Below are 23,691 nucleotides of genomic sequence, written 5' to 3' on the forward strand. Positions count from 1 at the left end.
CTTTAAAGCATGTGATGTATCTATATTATTGGTCTCCTTCATAAAATGTTTATATTTTCAATATGGAAGTATCTCCCCTCTCCATAATTGTAAATTATCTTTTCACGACCCATTGGAAGCAAAGATGTAAGGGTATACATACAAATTTCTATATTCTAATTCAGTCAGCCCTAATTTTATAAATGTTTTTTTATTCTTTTAATGAGCAGATTATCAGATTAGTAGTGCAAAGATTCCCTTGACTTCACAAATCAAAGGAATAAGAGGAAAATGATGAGAAATCTACAACTTAGGTGTTGGTTTATTGAAAAGATTGCAACCCAAAAGAATGTTCTCAGGAAAAGGATGTGGGAAAGGATGTGCCTTTGCATGTGTTACAAAGGCCAGGTCTCCATGAGTTTTTGGATCAATTGGATAAGAATTATAATATCGTAATTTTCATTGATTTTCGAAGTGGTTGTGGAGACTTGATCCTAGAAAAGCTTGATGTAAACCTTCATATAAAACAACGGATTCTCATGGATTCTTGCAAGAGACCTGCTCATGATATGTTTGTAAAGTATCTTTCAACAACTTTTCCTGATTTTCCTACGAAGGATTTCATTTTAGTGGACCATAACCCTATTGTGTTTCAATGTTAGCCTAAAAATGGGATTTTAATAAAGGTATTCCAAGGTGATTTAAATGACACAGAGCTTTACAAGTTACTAGACTTCTGTCATGTTGCAGGCATGTGCAAGGATGCAAGAAAATCTATTTCTTCCTACTTGAGTTCACCATCACCATCAAAAAAGAGTGAAAATTTGAAAGCAAAGTGTTTCTGGCGAAGCTAAGAATATTTCTTTTTCGCCTTGGCTATGTTTCTTGTAAATATCTCCCAAGTTCCTCCTTTATACATGTTTTACAAAACAAATTACTTATCGATTTGATCAAACCCTTGCCAAATAAATTATACAATAAGAAAAGCTACAAATTTCTACCACTTAGCAATATCACTCAAAAGGGCCAAAGTTTTAATCCCAAGAAAGTCTTATGGTTGAACAATAAAGGAAGCAACTCAAACCCGTCAAATTTCTACAATGGCAACTCAAATTGCAAACCATACAAGAAATTTCATATAAATATAAATTCTTTCCAAATGTGGACACCAAATCTCCAATGGCAACTCAAAATGCAAACGTAAACACCATATAAGGGGATTGATCGATGGAAAATGCTACTTCTTACCTCAAATGGCTCTCGTGCATGCAGAGCACATCCAACTTACTCCTTTGGCCAAAAAAGAAAATGTGATGCCACTTCTTTTTTCTTCTTTTCTATTAAACCTGATTTGGTCAAAATTTTGACCAAATTGGGCAAAAAAAAACAAAAATGAACTCATAGGTCAATATGGCCTTTGGTCAAAAATTTAGGTTGCCTCATTAGTATGCCTTGTTTGTTTGAAAGGATATTGAGGCTGCATAGATTCACGAGGGGGTCAGAGTCTAGAGAGGTTGCCAGTGTAACCTTAGAGTTGACTCATGTGATGACACTTGCACACTTACATAGTAGATTTTCTACATGTCTTTGTTGCCTTTGGGTTTAGATGTCATTTGTGTCTTGGTACCTTTGAGATAGATTGCTAGCAAGTTTTTCTTGAGGTAGATGTTGGTTATGACTTTTGGGATTGATTTTCATTTGGGACATGAGATTATCTCCTCAACATGGTGGGAGTGGGCCATTTAGGTTCCACGAGGTTGGTGGTAGTGTTTCTTATACCATTGAGATCTGATAGTTGGATGTTGTTGTTGGATGTGCTTGTGCAGTTGTTCCTTTCATTGTAATCTTTTGTTATGATGGATGGTTATATTTTATAATACTGTATTTGATTATTAGAGATCTTATGAGATGATGTATTTTATTCATGTTGTATATTCTTTGAGCTTCTCATATCATGTAATTTGTACTGTGGATGATTATGCATTTTGGTTATGCCAAGTGACATCCTATGTAATTTGTATATTATTTAATTGGATTTGTACTTATGGTTATCCTATGATGTGTATTTCTTGTGTATCTGATTTAGTATTAATAAAACTTATGTATGTGATTCAGCATCATAGAACCCTTAAGAGATGTAATATGTTTATAGATTGTTTGTATGTATGTGAGTTATTGCTTTTGCTATATTATTTCTTGTTGTTATTATCTTTATAAAAAAATGTTTGACAAACTTAGTGAAACTTTAGGTTAATTTATTTTAGGTTCCCTGATAGGGCGTTACAACCTCAGCATCCCCTAATGGTTGTCTAGTAATCTCCTGGTACCCAACAAAATATTTACCAGATAGGGTACCGACCCAAGACAAAAACATCTGGCCTCAGTAGAGAACAACACTCCCTAGAAGACAAAATCCTAGAAAGATCTTGGCAGTTTGCCTCTAAGCCCCTAGAAGGTCAATCTAAATAGCACTTTCATCTATACCTAACAACAAGACTTAGCTGATGAGGAGCGTTATAATGAACCGCTTTATCTCATCTAGTAGCAAGAAAAGAATCACACAGAGTCTAAAGATGAGGGTAAATGGATAAGATGGGGAGGTTGTCATCCCAAGCATCAGACCAAAACAAATCCTCAAAGCCTCACTTACATATCTAGAAAAGGCCCCTCTTAACCAATTGAGCACCATCTTGAGAGTATTCCACACCATAGAGCCACGACCTTCAAGAGGAAGTGTGGAAACAGACCAAGAATCAATGGCTCTAAAATACTTATGAGTAATTATACAAGCCCGGAGATAATTTTGTCCAGAGCACCATTGCTAGTAAAGCTTAGTAGCCAAAGCTTTGCTACTCAAGATAGCATATCAGAGACCAAGACCACCCTCCTTAGGATTGCAAACAATCTCCCAACTAATCAAACTCCATTTAGAGTTGCACAAATTACCACTCCAAAGGAATTTTCATGAAAGAGCATCAAATTCCTTGAGAAAGTAAAAGGGAGCAGCTTGAACCATTCTTCTATAAATAGGAAGAGCTTGAATAACAAAGGGTAACACGAGTAGCAGTAGAGAGCCATCTATGGGTCCAGTGATTTACCTTCTCCTGAAGCTTGTAAATCAAATTCTGCTATTAGAGTTGTGGCTGCCTAGAAACAACAATAGGAATGCCTTGAGATAAGTCAAAGGGAGCAAACCAATCTGAAACCTAAGGATATTATCAATCCTCCACTGAATAGGATCAGGATTGTTAAAGAAATATAAAGAAGATTTATATTCATTAACTTTATGGCCTATTGCCACCAAATAAATATCCAAACCATGTCAAAAGGCTTCAACTTCCTTGACTATGGAAATTCTCACAAGAGCAAAGTCATCAACAAATTAAAAATGAGAAAGAGAAGGTAAACCATTCCCCCAGCGCCACCCCTAGATAGAGTTATGAGACACCTGATACTTAATGAATCTATCCAAACTCTCAGCCATAATAATAAAAAAGATAGGGAGAAAGCGGATCACCTTGGCGGAGACACCTAGAAGCACCAAATAACTAGGAAGGTTTTCCATTAAGAAGAGCAGAGAAAGAGGAAGAAGTGACACAACTAATAGTCCAACTCACACACTCTGAGCTAAAGCCAAAGGCAAGAAGAATATTCCGTAGAAAGCTCCATTTGACTCTATTATAGGCCTTAGCCATATCCAACTTAATAAACTTAGATCCCTCCCTTAAGCTAGCCATAGAGTGAATAGCTTCAATAGCAATAACCAACCCATCTAAGATTTTTCTTCCTACAAGAAAACCTCCTTTTTCTTCTAAGATAATATTAGGCAACCACATTTAAGTCTCTCGGCAATCAACTCAGTAATAACTTTGTAAGTAGCATTACATAGAGCAATAGGTCGAAAAAGATCCAATTGATTAGCCCCATCTTTTTTCATAATAAGAACCAAGAAAGTAGAATTATGTGCCCAAAGCCTCTTCTTGCTAGAATAAGATTCCTTAACAACTTCTAACAAATCCTAATTAATGATGTCCCATAATTCCCAAAAGAATTCAATAGGAAAGCCATCAAGGCCAGGAGCCTTTCCTTTAGGCATACCAAAGACGACTTCCTCCAACTCAACCAAAGAGATTGTTCGCATAAGATAATCATTCATTTCCTAAGAAATAAGGGTGGGAATACAAGACAAAATAATATGCTCTTCATTATCAACATGAGGAGAATCCTTAGAGAAGAGGTTAGAAAAGTACCAAATAGGCTCTTGAAACACAACTGGCAAGGAAGATAACCTGATACCTTCAAAATTAACCAAAGAAGAGATATAGCTTTGATTGTGACGAGATAGCACAATTTTGTGGAAAAAGACAATGTTCCTATCACCTTCCTGGAGCCAATCAACCCTGACATTTTGCTTCCATAATATTTCCTCCGGAAGTTCCCATTTTCTCCATCTCTAGAAGAAAGAGATTCAAGCTTACCTAGATCCTCTAAGAAGCCAAGATCCTGAATCTGTCTAGTAATGACATCCAAACACTCCTGAGCAAGCCTATTCATGGAATGAAGGTTCCCAAAACAATCTTTGTTCCATCTCTTGAGCTTCCTTTTGACATATTGAAGGTTTTAAGAAAGAGAAAACATAACAGTACCAAAAGTAGGGGTGTCATCCCTCCACCAGCTAGAAATAAGATAATGAAGAGAGGAGTCTTGAAGCCACATGAGTTGAAAATTAAAAGGAGGATTCTTAGGAATAATCACCCAGTAGTAGAAAATTTAATTGGCCAATGATCATAACCCCTCCAGTCCAAAAGAGAGAGAGAGAGAGAGAGGGCACCACTAACCCAAAAGAAAGAAACCATAAATCTATCAAGACGTTATGAGATAGCATCAATTCCAGTCCTGTTAATATTCCAGGTAAAGAGACCATTAGTAGGTTTATATCAAAAAGATGCAAGAGATCTATATTCTGATGGAAAAGATCAGATGAAGGCCCCAACTGGGCCAACCCACCTCGCTTCTCTTCTAGACTTAAAACTGAATTGAAATCTCTTGCTAACACCCAAGGATGGTAAGGATGAAAGTTTCTAACATGTTGAATATGCATCCAGAGCTTCACCTTTCCCACAAAATCGACAGGCACATACACATTAGTAATCAAGATCACCTCACCAAAATCCATATAAGAAGACACCCAACCAAGGGGATAAATTTTTGAGGGTCCCAAAAGATAGTCAAACCACCAACCATCCCCATAGCCCCAACACACTGGCATTGCCCATGAGTCCAAATACTAGAGGCAAATTGGTCCATAGACTCCACTAAAAGCTTAGTCTCTTGGACATAAAAAAATGTCTGGAGAATGATCAATCACCAAATTGTGAATAGCCTTTTGTCTAGGGATGTTATTCAACCCCCTAACATTTCATGAGAGGATGATCATCACTGAGTATGATGAGAGAAATGAGCATCCAGGGGTTTCATAGACTTAGTCTCTATCAACGTATCTCCTGTAAATCTAAGCTTCTCTTGGTCTTATTTACGCCCACTCTTTAGAGGAGGAGTGAGTGAAACCCTCTTAAAAGGTATTTGCAACAAACCTAAGGGGAGGGGAGACCCCTTACCCTTACCAGATGCTAGCACATCCTGAGCTAAGTCCACTAGAACACCAACATCATCTAAGATACTAGGAGGAATAACCTCCTCTAAAATCATACTTTCTAGCACCTCAAATCGATTAAAACTAGAATATGTTTGTTGGTCTTTGAAGGGCCTTTTCTAGCCACGCCCCTTAGCTCGTAGGTGAATAGACCAATATCATTCAATTGAGTCTTCCCTTTTCCAGCATTATTTGCTTGTACATGCCCCTTAGCAGAGTCATTTGTCCCTTTAGAAGCTGAGACCTAAGGGCATTGACGTTACAACTAACCATACTCATGACATATCCAACATCGGAAAGGAAGGCATTCATAATTCAATTGTTGCACCTAGGAAGAAGACCCAAGATAAATTTCCATAGAATTTGGAAATGGGTTATTCAAATCAATGTCAACACAGATTCTAGCATAAGAGAGAACCTTTTTATTGAGGGATTGATGCACAATCGTAGTTGGCTTTCCAAGCAAAGCAACAATTTGATGAAGAATTTCTTCTTGATAGAATTCAAGAAGAAGATGTGGCAGGAAAACCCACACTAGCACATTTAAGGGAAGATCCTTAGCAAAATTAAATCTTGAATGCCAAGGTTTAACAAATAACCCACATGATTGTAAAAATAAGGATCCACTTCAAAAACACGATCCCAATTAGACATGTAAGAGAACACAACAAAGAAATAACTATTCCCAACCAGCATGATCTCCATATCTCCTTCCACTTGCCATGAATGATAGATCCATGCCTCAAGAGCCGCTAAGGATATTTGAATACCAAGATATTTGCATATCAGCATGTGTAGTCCAATACTCAATGTCCTCCATCACTGCCTCCAGAGAAATAACCAGAACTCGGCGATCATGGCTTCGTGGGAGACAACTGTTAACTTTTTTAAGCCCACTGCATAAAATGAGTCAAATCCCATTACATGCATGTTCGAAAGAGAACCATGCATTCTGAACATGCATGTGCAGAAAAGAGCCATGCATGTTCAATAAAGAACCATCTATTACCACCATTACAGAAGAAATTCCAAACTCAAGATTCTAATTAGATTTCTTATCCATGTTGTTTGGCAGAGTCACGATTGCCGCGGTAGCATTGGTGCCATTAGATTCCATAGTTTTCCCAAATGCCTGTGGTTGATCCGTCAACACTCCCTGCTTGGTTGAATCTGGTTCAGATCTACCTCATTCTCTAGCTTGTTTCTTCAAGTTATTCAAACCTGCAACCATTTTTTCATTCTTTGTTCTTCCCTCCTTGCTTGTTTAGTACCTACTATTCCAAATTTGTTACTGTAATTTTATCATTTGACACATTTATTCTTAGTGGGACTAACTCCATGGATGAGTAAGTTTGGCTTGCAAAAGAAAAAAGAGAAAAAAATGGCAGTAGCAATTGAATTTGAATTTTAGGTTTAAGTTTCAAGCACATTCTTTTTATTTTACAAAGCATAAAAACAATGCTAATCATAAGGTTTCTGATTTTTTGTCCCATGTAATTGACATATTAATTGAAAGTTGTCTTCAAAGAGCATTGAATTAATGTTAGATATTTTGAATATATCCTCATTCTTAAAATTATATTAAATTAATGTCTCAAGTATACTTAATTAAAAATATTTTAAAATATCAATTTAGAGTTATTTATTTAAATTAATAAAAATAGATATAAGCTTATGTGATACTTATTATAAGAAATATTAATATTTTTTTATCAATTAAAAGATATTAATATTTAATATACAAATAATTTTTGAATAATTTTTTTTTGATTTTATTATATAATTATTATCTTGACTATAACATGTTTTATAGATATTCTAAGAAGTTTGATTGTTATTATATTATTTATTAGGTTTGAAGTTTTTACTTTGAATTCTTTTAATTGATAACATATTATAATATTTTACAATTTGTGATTTTACTAAATAGTGTGGATATTTTAAAAGAAAAAAGTCAATATATTTACAAAATTTGTATGCTTCATTTATAGATTTCATAATCCAATGCACTATATTCTCTAACTTTAACTTTTACCTTTTCCTTATAATTTTTATTTTCTCTATAATCTCTAACTTAAACTTTCACCTTACCTTTATAATTTTTTATTTTCACATTTTTTTAAGGAGGCGAAGAAGGAAGAAAGGGAGAAGTAGATATAGATAAAGGAGAGGAACAAGAAGAGGAAGAAGAAAAAAGAGAAGTACGAGGGAAGCATAAGAATAAAAAGGAAAACAAAGCAGAGGAAAGGAAGTGGAAAAAAGAAAACAAAGGAAGAAGAAAAAAAAAAGGAGAGAAGGAAAAGGAGGTGAGAGGTAGGGCATAAGAAGAAAAAGGAAAACAAAGCCAAGGAAAAGGAAAAAAATAAAGGTTAAAGAAAAAATAAGGGGTACCAAAGAGGAGGAAGAGGAGCTCACTTTTAGATAGAAAATATAAACTAATAATCAAAATCAGCTAAAACCTTGCAAGTGCTAGTATAAACTCTAAGGGCCCGTTTGGTCACGGGCATAGGAATGGAGAATAGGTATGTAATATTGGGAATATGAATGGCTATTCCAATAACTGGTATTTTTTGGAATGGGTATACGCTCATTTTAGAGGCAAAATGGGAATACATATTCCTATTCCCTATTCCAAGTGACAAATCAAACAGAAAATAGAAAACGCATTCCAACTTTTCTATTCCTATTCCAGGAACCAAATGGGCTCTAAATGCTTTAAATTACTGACATGAACTTTGAGACATGAACTTTGAGACTGTGTCTCCTCTTGTTAGTATACATAAAACCAATAAAGATTTTTTTTGCTCTTGATTTAATTTTAAATATTCTATTTCATTTTGATAGCACTTGTAAATAATTAACATCAAAAGGGGTGGCTATTCTCCAACACATAATTGGAGAATAAAAGTGTGGTCCCATAAAATATGAGCGCTCGAGCATTTATTTAATTGCCCCCGTACATAATTTGGAATCTTAGCTTGAAAACATGGAGCAGCTATAGCTTCGGGATTCGCAAGTTTCACCACGGATGGAGAGGTGAGGGTTAAAATATGCAGCTGCCTGTTAACAACAATTTTGTTACATGGCTGTACAATTTTGCTTCCCTCCTTTTTGAATTTGTGCCTACCTCTATTTTTGTGATATGTGGCAACAATACATTAACTGTAAGGGAGTAACAAAATGAGTATCAAACAAAATTTCATTATACCAGACCCAAACACACCTCCCAAAAAATATTGAACATAAAATGTCCAAAAACCAAAGTAAAATATCTGATCTGTAGACTAAGCATCCTTAATAGAGCTAAAATCTGCACCGTTGATATGGTGAAGCTTGTCAACCAGACATCTAACTTCTGATTTTTAAAACTGCGACAAAGACAGTTGGTAAACAAACTATTGCTTTCGTGACAGCAGTTCCCATTTCATTATCACTCTTTTGGGTTCACTTTTAAGGAAATCTGACGTAAACAACTTTAAAGGCAGTTATCTAAGTTTTACATCCCAATGATTTTTTTTTATGATGGGTAAACAATTTTGACCCAGAGCTATGATCCAGTGAGGTCACAAACAGAGGACCTAATCCCCATTTTAACATACAACAATAGCACCCTAATAAGATTTGAACCTTAATAGCAACTAAAAGTTAAAACATTACAACTTAACGAACCGAACATGCCAATGGTAGATTACATCATAATGAATTACATACAGCAAGTATTCATAATTTCATCTGATTATGAGCTGATTTTGCAGAGTTAACTGCCCATAGCAACAATTCAAAAATAGCATACACAAACCATTCAAATAACAAAGCATCCTCACAAATTATCAGGTAGAATAATTCGCCATTTTAAAAATACACTTAACCTCTTAGCATCCAAGCAAATGAAGTAAATCCAACATGAAACACATGGTCTACCGTAGACTAGTGCTGAAGATGACTTAGTGACCAAATTGGTATGATGCATCGAACATATTTCACAATTTTGTGAGTTTGAATGGAGCGCAAAGTTTTGCATGTTTTCAGTCGTCTTTTTAGACTACTAATGTAGTGAGGTATGGAATGTTAAGGAAGCGTTGGATATTTAGCATCCAGATGAAGTTTTCCATAAAATTATTGTTCCGGTCTTGGTTCTAGGTATCAAAGAACCGAGTTCTCACCTGTAAATAATCCAGTAGCATTTTTATGGTGGAGGGATATAACATTTATACATTGTGTACAATCTATCATCTTCAGGGACAGATGAGACCACCCTGCATTGTTCTTCCATATTCATTTTGGACTCAGAATAGGTGGGTTAGTTTAGAAAGATATGTATTTGTTATGATTACTCCTCACAGGCATAAAAAGGACATTAGCAGTACATATGAAACAGAAACAGAAACAAAGCCAGATCATTACAGAAAAAAATCACTGTTTCCAACTTCTTGCAATGCCATTTGCAGAAATTTACAACCAAACATATTAGCATGTTTATGGATAATCTTTAGTAAAGTTAATCAGAAAGCCATATTTGACTTGATATGCAGAAAAGAAATACCAGGAGATTTGTAAAAAGACAAAAGAAAGATCTTGCCAGTACAGGATCTCTATTAGATTGATTCGTAAACAATTATATTTGCTTTGACAAATGAAGCAGTAAGAGCAGCTGAAAAAAAAAAAACATTTGCTACTTATTAAAGCAAGCAGAGAAGTGCCAGGAAAGCTTGTCATGCTTTACTCCCGACATACTATAGAAGAAAAGAATCCATAAAATGATTCAATATCCTAGACATTGCAATTGTAATGCACTTTTCAATGAGATATTCATTTTGATCAAAAATGGATGTAAGTTTGATGAACAAAACAATCAAGAGGCAATTCAAGCCCATCTCATAAGAACAATGATTGCGGCAAGTGCAATTGAGGAAAGATGCATTTTAATTGCCAACAGCACAAGCACTGATCGATGAGCTACCAGAATTCATATCAACTTCAAATCTACTCACATGTTTGAGATGAAATCATTCCAGTTTCCTCTGTACACTCATATATAAAAGATCATAAATATTTTCATGTAGGAGGGAAGAATGTATTGAGATTGAATGGAAGTGTGTAGAACTCCTCATTACGGCTATCCCCTTTGAATGTTCGAAATTTAACCCACCAAGGCATTCCCCTATCCTTCTTTGCGTTGTGAACTTGTAGTGTATTGTCTAGGAATACTGCAATTATTAGCGCAATAGTTGGTGCTGAAGTGAAAACCGTGTTTAGAAAATCATTGAACTGCCATCACACAGACAAATTGAAGTTACATGATTAAACTAAATCAGACATTGAGCTAGCATACACAAGTTTTGACAAATTAGGACTAGCGTGTCAAACTCACCCATGTAGCCCCTGTATGAACAGGTCCATGGAAAGAATGAGGTTTAGAAGAATATGTCAACGGGCCTTGAGAAATAGCCAACTTAGCTGCTTGTGCTGTAGCAAATTCATTAAAGTACTGAGAAATGGACGCTCCAAGAAACAAAGAAACTCCAGTGATGAACAGGTTACGCAGAGAGTTCATGTTTGTGAACTGTAAAAAGGAAAGACCAATTGCCACTGGGACAGGCAAAAAATCAGACCATATTTAAAAAGGGATGTAAAGAACATTGATCTGGCTAATGGGATTAAAAAATAATGGCTTACCAACTAGCCCGAATAGGATACAATACAATGCTGCAAAAATTGGGAAAGGTATTGATGCAAAGAGGGCTCCAAATTTTCCTGTATTGGCAAACAAATACAGTAACAAACGTGAGGAAAACAACAATACATATGGCCTTGTGCAAGCCCATCAATTTTTTGAAAATACCTCTAGGGCTCCGTCACCCTATCTCCAAACAAATGGACCCCCTACCTAAAATTGAAAAGAATATCATGAACCCTGCAGAGATCTGCACCACTCGGCGGCTACCAACTCGAGTTACCCCAAGAAGTCCAACATTCTCACTGAAACAAGATGGCATGGTCCCAGGCTGTAAATTTTGATTGCCAGTCATAAGCCCTAGAAAAAACAACAGTTTCTAGAATCTAAACGAATTGCAGTTATGTAAGGAGTAGAAATGCAAGCATTGTCCTTACACTGAGACTGTTGAGCCAGTTCCTGTTCCAAAAAGACCATCCAGGAGTATCCCAATTCCCTTTTAAAAGTCATAACATAAAACATTATGTCATTCATGTACAGAAACAACAAACTTGGAAAAAGATAGAAAGATGTATAGCTAAAGTTCACATCTTAAATCCACACCTGCCAACCAATGCCACGACTAAGAACATATGCTGGAGGAGGTGTCGCACTAGCAAGCCTTGATGCAGCGAAGTATGCCGCAGTTGACTGCAAATATAATTGACAAAATATATCATTAAGAAACAAGGGTAACTTCTGTGAGTCTATCAATAATCAAGAAGTGATAAAATAGACCAGCCCCTTTGATGTGATGAATTATGAAAAAGTGATCCAAAGCAAAGTATGCCACCTCAATCATAGAAACTAAAACTGGACCCATCATTCCAAATGTATGACCAGCATTAAAGGTAGGGGCTCCCCATTGAAGCGGGTAAGGAAATTTCACCCTGCAGTTGTTGGTCACTTTTATTTTAAACTTTTATTACAAGTTTGTGCACAGTTAATAAAATGCTGAAGAAAAACTCATCAAGACATCAAACATGGCCTTTAAACAGATACAAAGTATACAATTCCCTACCAAGGAGTGGATGATAATAGTTTTGATTGATCAGTCCGGCAATGGACTTTTGTTAAATCAGAACTGTGCTTGTAAGCTCCACTTGCAGTCAACAGATGAGCATATGCCCAAAAAAGGGCCACGCATAAAAGCACTCCAAATCGTTCAAAGACTTGCAGATCTTTTATACGCATATGCCTCAAATACTGCATCACCAAAATGCTACAAATATTGCATCACTAAAATGTTATGTGAAAACATAATCAGATTGATAATCTCATTAGCATTGGAAACTTATTGAAAGAGACCCTCTAGGGTCTTGACCATTGATATACCAGAGCAAAGGCAATGAATACAATCAGTGTTGGTAGACCGATTTCCACACACTTGGCAACCTAGCAAAACATAATTTTGGAATCAGCATTCTCTGATTAAAGGTCCAAAAAGTCACTATGTTGACTGTAAATCTTAACACTACAATGAAATGAAATAACTAGAAAACCAGCAATCTACAGAATTTACCTGTGCAAAACCTCGCCCAAGTAGCCCAAAGCCAACCAAGGTAATAACTGGAGTCATACCAAGGGGGCTGAAAAACCTGAAGCATACACATTTAAAACATGTTATCTTCTAAGACTATTTCACAACCAATAGGCTGACAAAATGACATTTTTTTTAATATGTAAAGATATGCACGCCTGGGTGAAAAATTAGCATAATGCAGCCCATAAACCTTGAACAGATGCCCCAAAGTTGGCTGTAACCAAGGATAATTTGCAAGCTTGATGCTGAGATCAAAGCCCCTTGGATTGCACGCATAGTATGTTCAAACCTCTGGAAATTGAGTGAACAAACAACATTTATCATAGTCTAGTTTTAACTGCAATTCAGCAAATCCTTGGAATTCAAGGGAGACATTACTGATTAAACCTCTAAAATAGCTGTATTGAATCTGTCCAGAAACTAACCTCTGAATCATCAATATCCAGTAATGATGGATCTGTGATTATTGACAGTATAGGTATCACAAAAGAAAATGACCCACCAACTACTGTAGGCAAACGAGTTCCAAACAATGACTGTAGTAGTGTGTTGAGGCCAGCAACAAATAGTAGTGTCTGTATTACCCGCGCTTTATCATACTGTTTTAAAAATTCAATCAAAACAATGAAGGGGTGGGTGTATTAGAGAAACTTGAACACTGTTAGCAGAAGGCCTGAAATGCACATTTTAAATCCTAAGAGAACTCACATTACTGCCACCCATCAAAGGAACCAGAAGAGTCGGAATCATCACAGTAGTTCCTAGCATAAGAATGTAATGCTGGAATGCCAGAATAACAGCCTCCGCTACATCAAAGCATATGATAGAGTAAGATCAGCAGAGCACGCAATTTTGGCTAGCTACAAAAGCTGCCAATACAGTCTCCACTCCTAAATCACTTAAGAGGAGAGGTCCCTACTTCTAGAAAACGAATAGTGGCAAAAATGGTAAAATCAGAATCCCTTTCACAACCATGGAAAGTTGCAGAGATAATCTAAGAAATAATCTACTTTCAAAGTGATTAGTGACATCAAATTCACTCTACATGAAGCGTAAAGACAGGTCAAATAAAAGCATCCAAAAATGGACTTTCTTAATAGATGCATCCAGTGCTCTTTCGAACTTGTGAAAGCAAGTGTTCCAACTTGAAATTACTGATTTCTAAGCAGTAAATAACAGAGTTCTGAAAAATGAGAAACTTTTCACCAGAAACATATTAAGTTATCCATAACTTGCATAAGCATACTTTATTAAGGAAATGGGAAGATGGAATAACAGAGAAGAAGGCAGCAGAGAGTTACGGATGTAGAGACTTACCCCATGGTGGATTAGAATCAATACAGTAATCAAGCCCTGCCAGTTGCTCTGTTGGAGGATGGCTGATGTCTTCGTGTTTTGGGGCTGCCATTGTTAAAACTTACACAACAACAGATGATCTGCAAACATAAACGCAAGGAATCAATATCTAACCATTGTTAAAACTTACACAACAACAGATGATCTGCAAACACAAGCACAAGGAATCAATATCTAACTCTTTTTCCTTAGATTTTCTGAGAAATCAGATAACCAGGCTTTATTTAAAAAAAAAACATTTTTGGGCAAACCTATGATATACAGTAATCCCTTCAGGAGAAAGCTCGCTTTCTCCTTAGACTTCAGGAAATGATATCCAAGCTTGAACAAAAGATCTTTTTAACGTAAAACTATGTTAACCATTGCATCCAAAAGGGAAAGAAGCATTTCTCCGAACTCAACATGAGATCAATTACGTAAGCTTGCAACAATGATCAGTTTTTGGTAGAAGCTATGAAAGTATCAAGTACACCTAAATGACTTTAAACCTTCTCCTTGTTCAAGTTCATTGCAATATCATATACGCCAGAGAAGAATTTTCTTTTCTATTATTGTGATAAAATCAGTATATCCAAATGAGGAGTCAATTCTTGTATCCAATGCCCTTGTGACATCGAATAGCCCAGCTCGAAAAAAAGTCATTTGTCCAGTTAGAAATTATGGTAACCAGAGAAGCCAAATGGCAGAAAATTCTACTGCGATCTAAAGCCATTCTAAAATGACATTTATGCTTTGAAACATCATTTGTTAAAATAAAATCGAAGACAGAAGCTAGACGGTAAATAAACCTATATTCTCTGAAATTGGCTTCGATCTTAGAACAAACATTTTGGGTTAAAAAGTTTAGATAACGGGTAGGCACAAATAGCGGACAGAGCTTATGCCTTCCGAAGTTCTTTTAAGATGAGATTCAAGCTTAAAACAAGTTCTCCTACAGTAAGAATCCAGAATAACCAGGGTAGACAAATGAAAAGGAATCTCATTTCCCCAAAAATCTTTGTCAAATGACTAGTGTTCTTCAAAGGCAGTAAAAATCAGACTCAAAACTTAAAACCATTTTTTAAAGGCGAAATCTAAGACAACCAGCACGGCCAGATGAGGCGAAAAGTTCTATCCTCCAACATCATTACCAAATCACTCTGTTTTTCATTGTTAAATCAGATTCCAGCTTAAACTATTTATCTGAGGAAAAACTACAACAACCGGAACAACCAAATGGGTACAAAACTTCTATGCTCAAAAGCCATTCCGATATTTGGCAAGCTCAAAGCACAGTTTTCTTGAGCTATTGTTGTAAAATATAGGTAAACCAGGACACCCAAATTCGTAAAGCTCCCAAAAAAATCCTTTGTATTAACAAATACAGAGCTCAAGGCAGAACTAACCTGTGGAAGCTATGTTTTAGCCCCTGGTGCTGAATCAAAGAAGTTGAATGGATGCAGATGTAGATATTCTTTCGTAACTCTCTGGTCCTTCACTGAAACACAGATACGTTTTATACCGTAGGACCCAAAAAGGTACTCCAGATGTGAATGGGGATGGCGAAGGGAAGGAGGGAAATGTGTATGAAGGAGATTAAAAGGAGCAAACTAAATAAATAAAAGATAGAGAGAGCGAGAGTGGGTTTCACATGGACAAGCAAGCAAGCAGGTGGCCCCAGAGAAATCTACAGTAAAGCTTATAAAGATTTGTCTTTTGAGAGTGATGCAATTAAGCTGGACTAGCTAACTCAAGCACCCAACTGTTCCATACTCCTATGGCTACTTCTTAGTATAGATCGATGTTAGTGGTGGCACATATTCTGCTTGTCTTGAGACACAAGTTATGGGTCGTGGGACCCTTTTTTGTTGTTTTCCTTGTTCTTGAAATGATTAGAGAAGGTGGATCTTGAAGACATTGTTTTTTGAAGATTTTGCCTCCCATCTTACGCTTAAATAGTATAATATTTAGGAGTGCTTATACCTATTTTGAAATCATAAGGTAATTTTGCAATATGATTTAACTTGTAAGGTCACCCTCACTTTTGAGGACAAGGGATGTACTTAGTTTTAGGGGTGGATTATTTGGGATCAAGGCAAAAAATATAAGGGTTTCTTGTTTAATGGAGGTCTTTCACAATGTTCGAGTCTATTGAGAGGATTTTTTAACTTTATTTTAGGAATAAAATTTCATAGTTTTGGAGGAAGGTTAATTCAAGTATTGAGATTGAGGGGTCATTAGTTTTAGGTGATTATTAATGGAGATCTAATTTTTCAGCCTATTTTTTGGAGTTCGATTTTTCTGTGTGATTTAAGCAAGGTTATCTTGAGTTTTTAAGGACGGAGGACGTCATTGAAGGATGATTCATTTACCAAGTCAATTTTATAAGGAAAATAGAGATACTTCACATATAAGAATTGAGTGAGTCCTAGTCAAATTATTTAACAATTCATTACATTTATAAGATTGTCTCTTAAATGTCTTATTGAATAAATACTAAGAAACACTCCAATAATTCTCAATTTAAATCAAATCATCAAACCTCTATAATTTATATTAATTTTTTTGGTAGTAGTTTTTTATTAATATTTTTAATTAGATATTGTAATTTATAACATAATAAGTGTCACATAATGACTTAGTACTTGCCTTAATTAATTACAAATATAATTTTATATGTATATTTTATTATAATTTTTTTATACATTTTATTATTATAAAGTATTAAATATAAATTATATTAAAAAAAAATTGTTTATGATCATTTAATAAAATATAATGATAATCTTTATTTTATTTTAATGTATAAAGTTATAATATAATATAGTTATATTAAAAAATAAAACTATTATTTGATAGCTCAATGTAAATAAACATAAACAAAATTAATTATTTTAATCTATTAATAATTCAACACATAATCTTATTTCTATATAATTCATTTTCTTAAACATCATAAATATTGTTTCATCTTTAAAAGATGCCTAAAAATTTAGGAGACATAGATCCTAATTAGTTTAGCTAATTAAATCAAAGTAAAATTGATTTCTAAATTTATAAATTTAAGAAATATGTATCTATTGTATAGTAAAAACAAAAGTTCGCATAGACCTCTTAATATGACTTGTAAACTATGTTTCAAATCTATTTAGTAATAGAAATTATGGTTCAAATCTATTTAATAATATAGTTTTCTTGGAATCAATCAAATACACTATATTTGAAAAAGGAAGTATCTTAACTTAAAAAGCTATTATATATCACATTGAATAGTTCACCACACATAATAATACCTCATGTTTGCTCGCTCAATCCTATTTTAGGTTGAGAGTCGAGACCACAATAGTTTAATAATAATATTGTTTATGGAAGATAGATAACCATGTGTTATTTCTATAAATGAGTCATTTCATACACGTGTTTAAGCATATTTAGCATAATTTTTATGGGAATCAAAATACTTATTTAGAAATTTATCTTGATGTGTGTTTGCATAATCACACTTCATTGGGAATCGTAAAAACAATAATAAGTTTTTAGTTATTCAAATAAATAAATTATTTTAATGTAGGCCTTTATATATATGTGTGTGTGAAGTAATGAATTGGAGGTGTTTTTATCTTGTTAGTTCATGCTAAAATATTTATGTGATGAGTTCTTTATATATATATATATATATATATATATATAGACAAATTTAATTGGTTAAGTTTTTTAATAAAAAAGCAATCAAAATAAGGGGGTTGGCCCTTACAATAGACACTGGCAAGCAATCAGCAGATTACCACTAGACAAAATTACCCCTACTGATGTTAATTTAAGCAAAAATAACACTCGAAGGGTCATTAAAAAAGTATTACTAGGCAACTTACTAGTATTGCCTGAAACAGTGCTACTTAAACTATAAAAGTTTATAAACAAAGGCAGAATCGCCTTAAACCACACTAAGTTCAGTAACCAGCAAATCATAAAACACAAAAAACCAAGGAGAGTCAGCTCTAATTGAGCTTCTTCTTATCCTTCCCCTTAAGGAGGATGTTGGCCCAGTCCTTAGCTAGGAAGTCAAACAACATTCTAGAGTCTTCATTAGTCGGGTCCCCCTCCTGATTATCCTTCAGCAGGTGCAGAGTAATAGTCCTTGCATGTGTCACCTTGATGGTGAACATTGCCAAAAGTCTAACTATTTCCTCCAAGGAATACACTCTCTCCCTCAACTCTTTGTCAACCAACTTGATCTCCTCAGGGACCTCTTGCTTAGCACTCGAGTTACCTTTCAGAATGTCCTTATCAATTTCCTACAAAACTAGGGGGTTAGAGCAAATTTTATCTTAGTATGTGAAGACACCGTCATAGGGGAGGGAGCTCTTTCCACCGTGTCAGGGAACTGGTCATGCGTGAGGTCCACACACCCCATAGTAATCGAGGCCAAAACATGGGTCATCTCCTTACTTCCTTTCATCACACCACCTGAACCAAACCTTGAGGAGTCCAAGACTTCCACCTCATTATCCTCATTATTACCCACACCATAATTTGAAGTCTTTTGTGTTATTTGTTGTTGGGGTGGGCCATCTACTCTAAATCTAAATTGTCCTCCTATGAGGATGTGGACCTCAACTTCCTTTTAACATTAGTTTTCACAATTCTTTTGGATCTATGCCTACCACCTCTCACCTCATCCTACGAGTCTTCCACCTCCTTCTTCTTCCCTTTCTGCGTTCTTTTTTTTTTTACTAGGGTGAGAATCTTCCTCTCCTCAAGGGACCCACTAGGTGAAGGTTGGGGGCTAGGAGCACTAGGCCAGTAATTCTAAGGGAATATTGTGGGGACAAGAGTTATAGAGAGTCAGGATGTCAATCTCCACAATCTTAGGGGTAAGAAGGCTAGATGAAACTAGTAAAGGTAAAGATGGAACATCAACCCCTAATGGAGGTTAGTAAAATTAACCCCCTTTTTCATATTCTCCTTAACATCAGAAATTGTATCCTCTATGTAATGCCTACCCCTAGTTGACCTTTTGGTTGTATTGTCATATTCTTTTAGGCCAATTTTTTATTGTGTTTTATGATTATTGGTACTTGGTTGTCAGATTTGATTATATGTTATTTCATACTTAGTTGATTTATGTGATGAGTTGTTAAGTTATTTCATGTGTTTATGTTTATCTTTTCAATGGTGATATATTTATGTTTAGTTAGTGATTTCAGTTATCTCATGATTATTAGTTAAATAAATGATTTATATGCAATTATATGGTTGCTTGCATGTGTATGGTGTACTTGTTTGTTTTACTTTATGATTGATGTTCCAGATATGGTTGAGGGAGGGAGTCATAGTCACCTGCTAGTCGGGATCTACATGATGCACCACTTTCTGCCATTGCATGTTTAGTTTAGAATATATGAGTATGTACATGTGGGGATTTTATGCAGATTGCAGGTACTAGATATTGACTTCCCTGAATTGCCAGGATGAGTGTGCCCTATCATAGTATCTCAATGGTATAAGTGGGGAGACAATTCTTGAGTCTGAATCCTAAACCCTAAGCCAATTGTCCTAGAAAGTAGGACAAGTATCTAAGTTGTTTACCTGTCTAAATTCGTCAAGTGATGTGAATTCATGATTTTGACCTTAGAGATTGATTTAGTATTATGTTTTGTATGATGGGTTTTCATATTTAGTCTTGTGGGTCTATGATATAATTAAATCATATTAAAAGATATTTTAATGAAAAAATTATAGAGAAAATTCAATATTTAATTATATTTAATTAATTGAGAAATTAATTAAATTAAAGAATTAAATTTAAAGATTTTATTAAAGTTCTATTTTTGGCATGTTTATAGTTATTTAATTAAATTATTATTCTTGGGAGTTTTATTTTAAATAATAAACTCTAAATAATATTATTAGTTGAATTAATAAATATATCATTTAAAAAGCATCTAATGATTTAATAAGAGAGAGAGAAAGCATAAATTAATAAAATTTATTTTAATTTAATTGCAAAAAGCGTGCACATGAAAATTAAGATATAATTAAATAATAAAGGTAAAGGATTTTTTCACGTGATTGCACAATCAAAGCCCTAATTTTGGGGGAAAACTCTTTATTATCAATTTAGAGTTCATTTCTCGATAACCAAGGATTTAGAGGAGCAATTTCCAAGAAAGAGGTTTTCAGAAGAAAGGGGATTACTTGCATGCTCCATGCATTTGTCGTATTAGCATCAGATTCAGGTAGAATCTTGTGGGTTATATGCACAATAGTTTTTTGTTCTTCAAATTGATGTCTTCTCCATGTCTGAATGAAACTATTTTTTAGAAGTATATCTAGGTTAAAACTCTTGTATGTGAAATTATTGTTCTTTGATTGAGAAATATATGTATATGAATTGAAAAGTTAAACCCTCATTTTGTAAATTTAGAAATTGGTATTTTGTTTCGGTAGGGTTTGGAAAGAAATCAAACAAATTTGAGATGTGAAATTTGATTAGTTATTTGTATTTTCACTATCAAATCTTGTATGTAAATTGTTTATATATATATATATATATATATATATATATATATATATATATATATATATATATATATAATAAAGGAGGGAAAATTTGTTTATGTTTTATTAAAACATATTTTTAAAAAGCTTGATGAAAAGTAAGGATTGTGATTTCTAGGAGAGGGCTTATTTTTATTATAAATAAAAATAAATTAAAAAAATAAAATAATAGTTTTTGGTGGGTGGGGGCCACCACCCCCTCACCCCCTATCCTCCTTCCTTCATTTCTTATGGTTGTCGTAGCAACAGCTGCCAAGGCAATGACTGCTAAGGTAGTGACTATTGTAGCAGCATCTGCCAAGGTAGTGACTATCATAGTAGCAACTGCCAAGGCAACGACTGCCATCAACAACCAAGCTATAAGCAGTGTTCCCATTAAATTGAATGTGATTCATATCGCATTTGTTTAAATTGTGTTTTTTGTTTATTTATTTATATTAATTATAATTATTAAGGTTAATTATAATAATAATAATTTATTATAATAATTATTATCATTATTTTATTTAATAATTATTATAATTAATAAATAATATATATTATTTTATTATTAGTTAAATAATTATTAGTATTAATAATTTAATAATAGATAATAATATTTCAATAATAATATTTAATCATGAGGTTGTTGTAAATATAATTAATTGAAATTTTAATTTATTTATTATTACAATATAATTGTGAAATAAATAGATAATTGTAAATTTGGGAAAAATGATTATTTTAAGTAAACTTGTTTTTCTTACTTGATGGAGCAATTTTATATGAAAATGATTTTAATACTAGGGGATTTTTTATTACATCTTTTGATTATTCAAAAATCTTAGTAAGCTTAATACTTTGGTAATGAAAATGTGAACCTTGGGTTGTAATCAAAAAATCTTATCAATCTGTAATACTTGAAAATGAGAATGAAAACTTGAAAACCTTTAGTGAAAATTGAATTGTTGTATTTTTGAAACCTAATGAGTTATGGAAGTTTCATTGTTTTGTAATTTATATGATGTGTGGTTTACTATGGTGGGTTTTGGGTTCGACTTAGCTTTGACCAAGTTAGGATGTTTACCAATGGCGTGGGGAGTTTTGTTCTATAATGATGATTATGTATACGATCTTTTTATACTAGACCATGGTAATGTGTCACATGCTATCTATGATGAGTTTTGATCATTGTTTGTTAATGCTTCCAGTTGCTTGTATAGAACTGAGGTGGATGAGGTGTCTTTTATGATATAACCTTTGAGTTTTCAATCAGTTATCTTTGGATTGCTTCCTAGTTGCTTATATAGGACTGAGGTGATTATGAGTTTTTTTTTAGGTGATGTCATATGATATCATGGTTTTGTATGTGTACTTGATTTTGGTTAATTCCTATTAGGATGACTGTATTAATGAAATCTCTGATTTTGATCAGTGATGCCTTAGTACTTTCTAGTTGCTTGTTTAAGAACTAATGTGTGGTTTATGGTCATATGAGACCTTCTACTTTTGTTGAGCTTAGGGTAGGTTAGATGTATGACATGTTGGGAAGTGGCTTGTAGTGGAGGTCGGAGCCCTAAAGAGGTTGCCTAAGTAACCCATTGTAGGTTATTTTAATAAGTGATAACATTTCATTAAATGGGTTAAAATAAATTAATAAGATAAGGTGCCATATAGAGCCACTAGGGGTTCGGAGTCCTAAGAGATTGCCAAAGTAACCTTAGAGTTGACTTGTTAGTATGTCTTGTCTGTACGAAAGGATATTGATGCCGCATAGAGACACTAAGGGACCGACATCCATAGTGGCTGCCAGGGTAACCTTAGAGTTGGCTCATGCAATGACACTTTCCCACTTACATAGTAGATTTTATTAGAGTAATTATTTGTTACGCTTATTAATCAGATCATCTTGATTTAGTTAATTAAGTTGTTTATTACTCTAGTTACTTAAGCTTTCTCTTTGGTGCATATAATTAATATTTTATATTAATTATAATGTGCAAACCTAGTTTTCTTTCCCTTTAGGGTTTTGTTCACCTTTAAGGTTGAACTTTTGTACTTTTTGTTTTCATAGCTTGGAATACAATTTTGCTCTTAGATGGTTGAGATTTTCCAAGCTCTACTTTTTCCTTTTCTAGTTTCTCTTTAGTACAGGCAATTTGCATGTATGTGTTCTTGGCGATCTGTGAAGCTGGTTTTCACAACTTCTACATGGTATCAGAGAGTCCCTATTGCTTCCTAGTTTGAAGATTCTTGAAGTTGTGATTCAAAGACAAAAACCCTAGCTTTTTTGAGGATATTTTCTTGAATAGGGAGAAGGGCAATTTTTTGGGGCACTTTGGGCCTAAATGGACGTTGCCATCATGCTCAAAAGGCTTGGTACGATAAAAAATCATATAAATTTTTTTATTTTTGGTCATTGTAGCTTCTGGAAAATTTTTTTTGGCCCCCAGAAGGCCATACAGACACATTTTTCAAAAAAAAATAAAAATACATGTTTTTGGGCCACACTGCCCACTGGCCACCTTGGCACCACCTCGCACCCACCAGAGTCCCACCTGCGTCCGGCCTGTGCTTAGCCACAATCGGCAGACCACCTACCACATGGCCTTTGCCCCACCACCACTAGCAGGCTGCCCTTCGGCCACCACCGTCGGTGCCACACCACTCGGTGACCACTGTTGCCATTGCTACTCCGCTTGTATGCCACCAGCTTGCTAACGTAGTTCATCGGCCCACTAACACAAAAAATTGGCAATTGACATTAGGTTTTTCGTCTACCATGTCAACACTTTACGGCATGGCGTCATCATCCGACCAACTAATGTCATCACCCTGGGACCCCCTGCTAACATCATTTTTCGATAGGGTGACATAATTTTCTAGCTATTGATGTCAGCAATTTGACAGTCAAAATTTTTTCGACAA

At 34.5% G+C, this 23,691-nt stretch overlaps 1 protein-coding gene across 1 annotated transcript; it reads right to left on the minus strand.

Moving 5' to 3' along the window:
• Positions 1-10,421: 10,421 nt before the first annotated feature.
• LOC149565883 (nucleobase-ascorbate transporter 2-like) lies at positions 10,422-15,912 on the minus strand. Its single transcript, XM_089819355.1, has 15 exons — positions 15,630-15,912; positions 14,206-14,324; positions 13,597-13,694; positions 13,314-13,487; positions 13,079-13,179; positions 12,868-12,943; positions 12,681-12,740; positions 12,367-12,551; positions 12,139-12,235; positions 11,910-11,996; positions 11,744-11,802; positions 11,520-11,611; positions 11,309-11,386; positions 11,004-11,221; positions 10,422-10,900 (listed from the first exon to the last, which is right to left on the minus strand). The coding sequence occupies exons 2-15, from the start codon at positions 14,294-14,296 to the stop codon at positions 10,688-10,690; spliced, it is 1,629 nt and encodes a 542-aa protein (XP_089675481.1). The 5' UTR covers positions 14,297-14,324; positions 15,630-15,912; the 3' UTR covers positions 10,422-10,687.
• Between the last annotated feature and the right edge of the window lie 7,779 nt (positions 15,913-23,691).

Source organism: Cupressus sempervirens, chromosome 3 (assembly GCF_028749045.1).
Source record: "Cupressus sempervirens isolate cs-2001-9-10 chromosome 3, ASM2874904v1, whole genome shotgun sequence".
In the NCBI taxonomy this organism is placed as follows: Eukaryota; Viridiplantae; Streptophyta; class Pinopsida; order Cupressales; family Cupressaceae; genus Cupressus; species Cupressus sempervirens.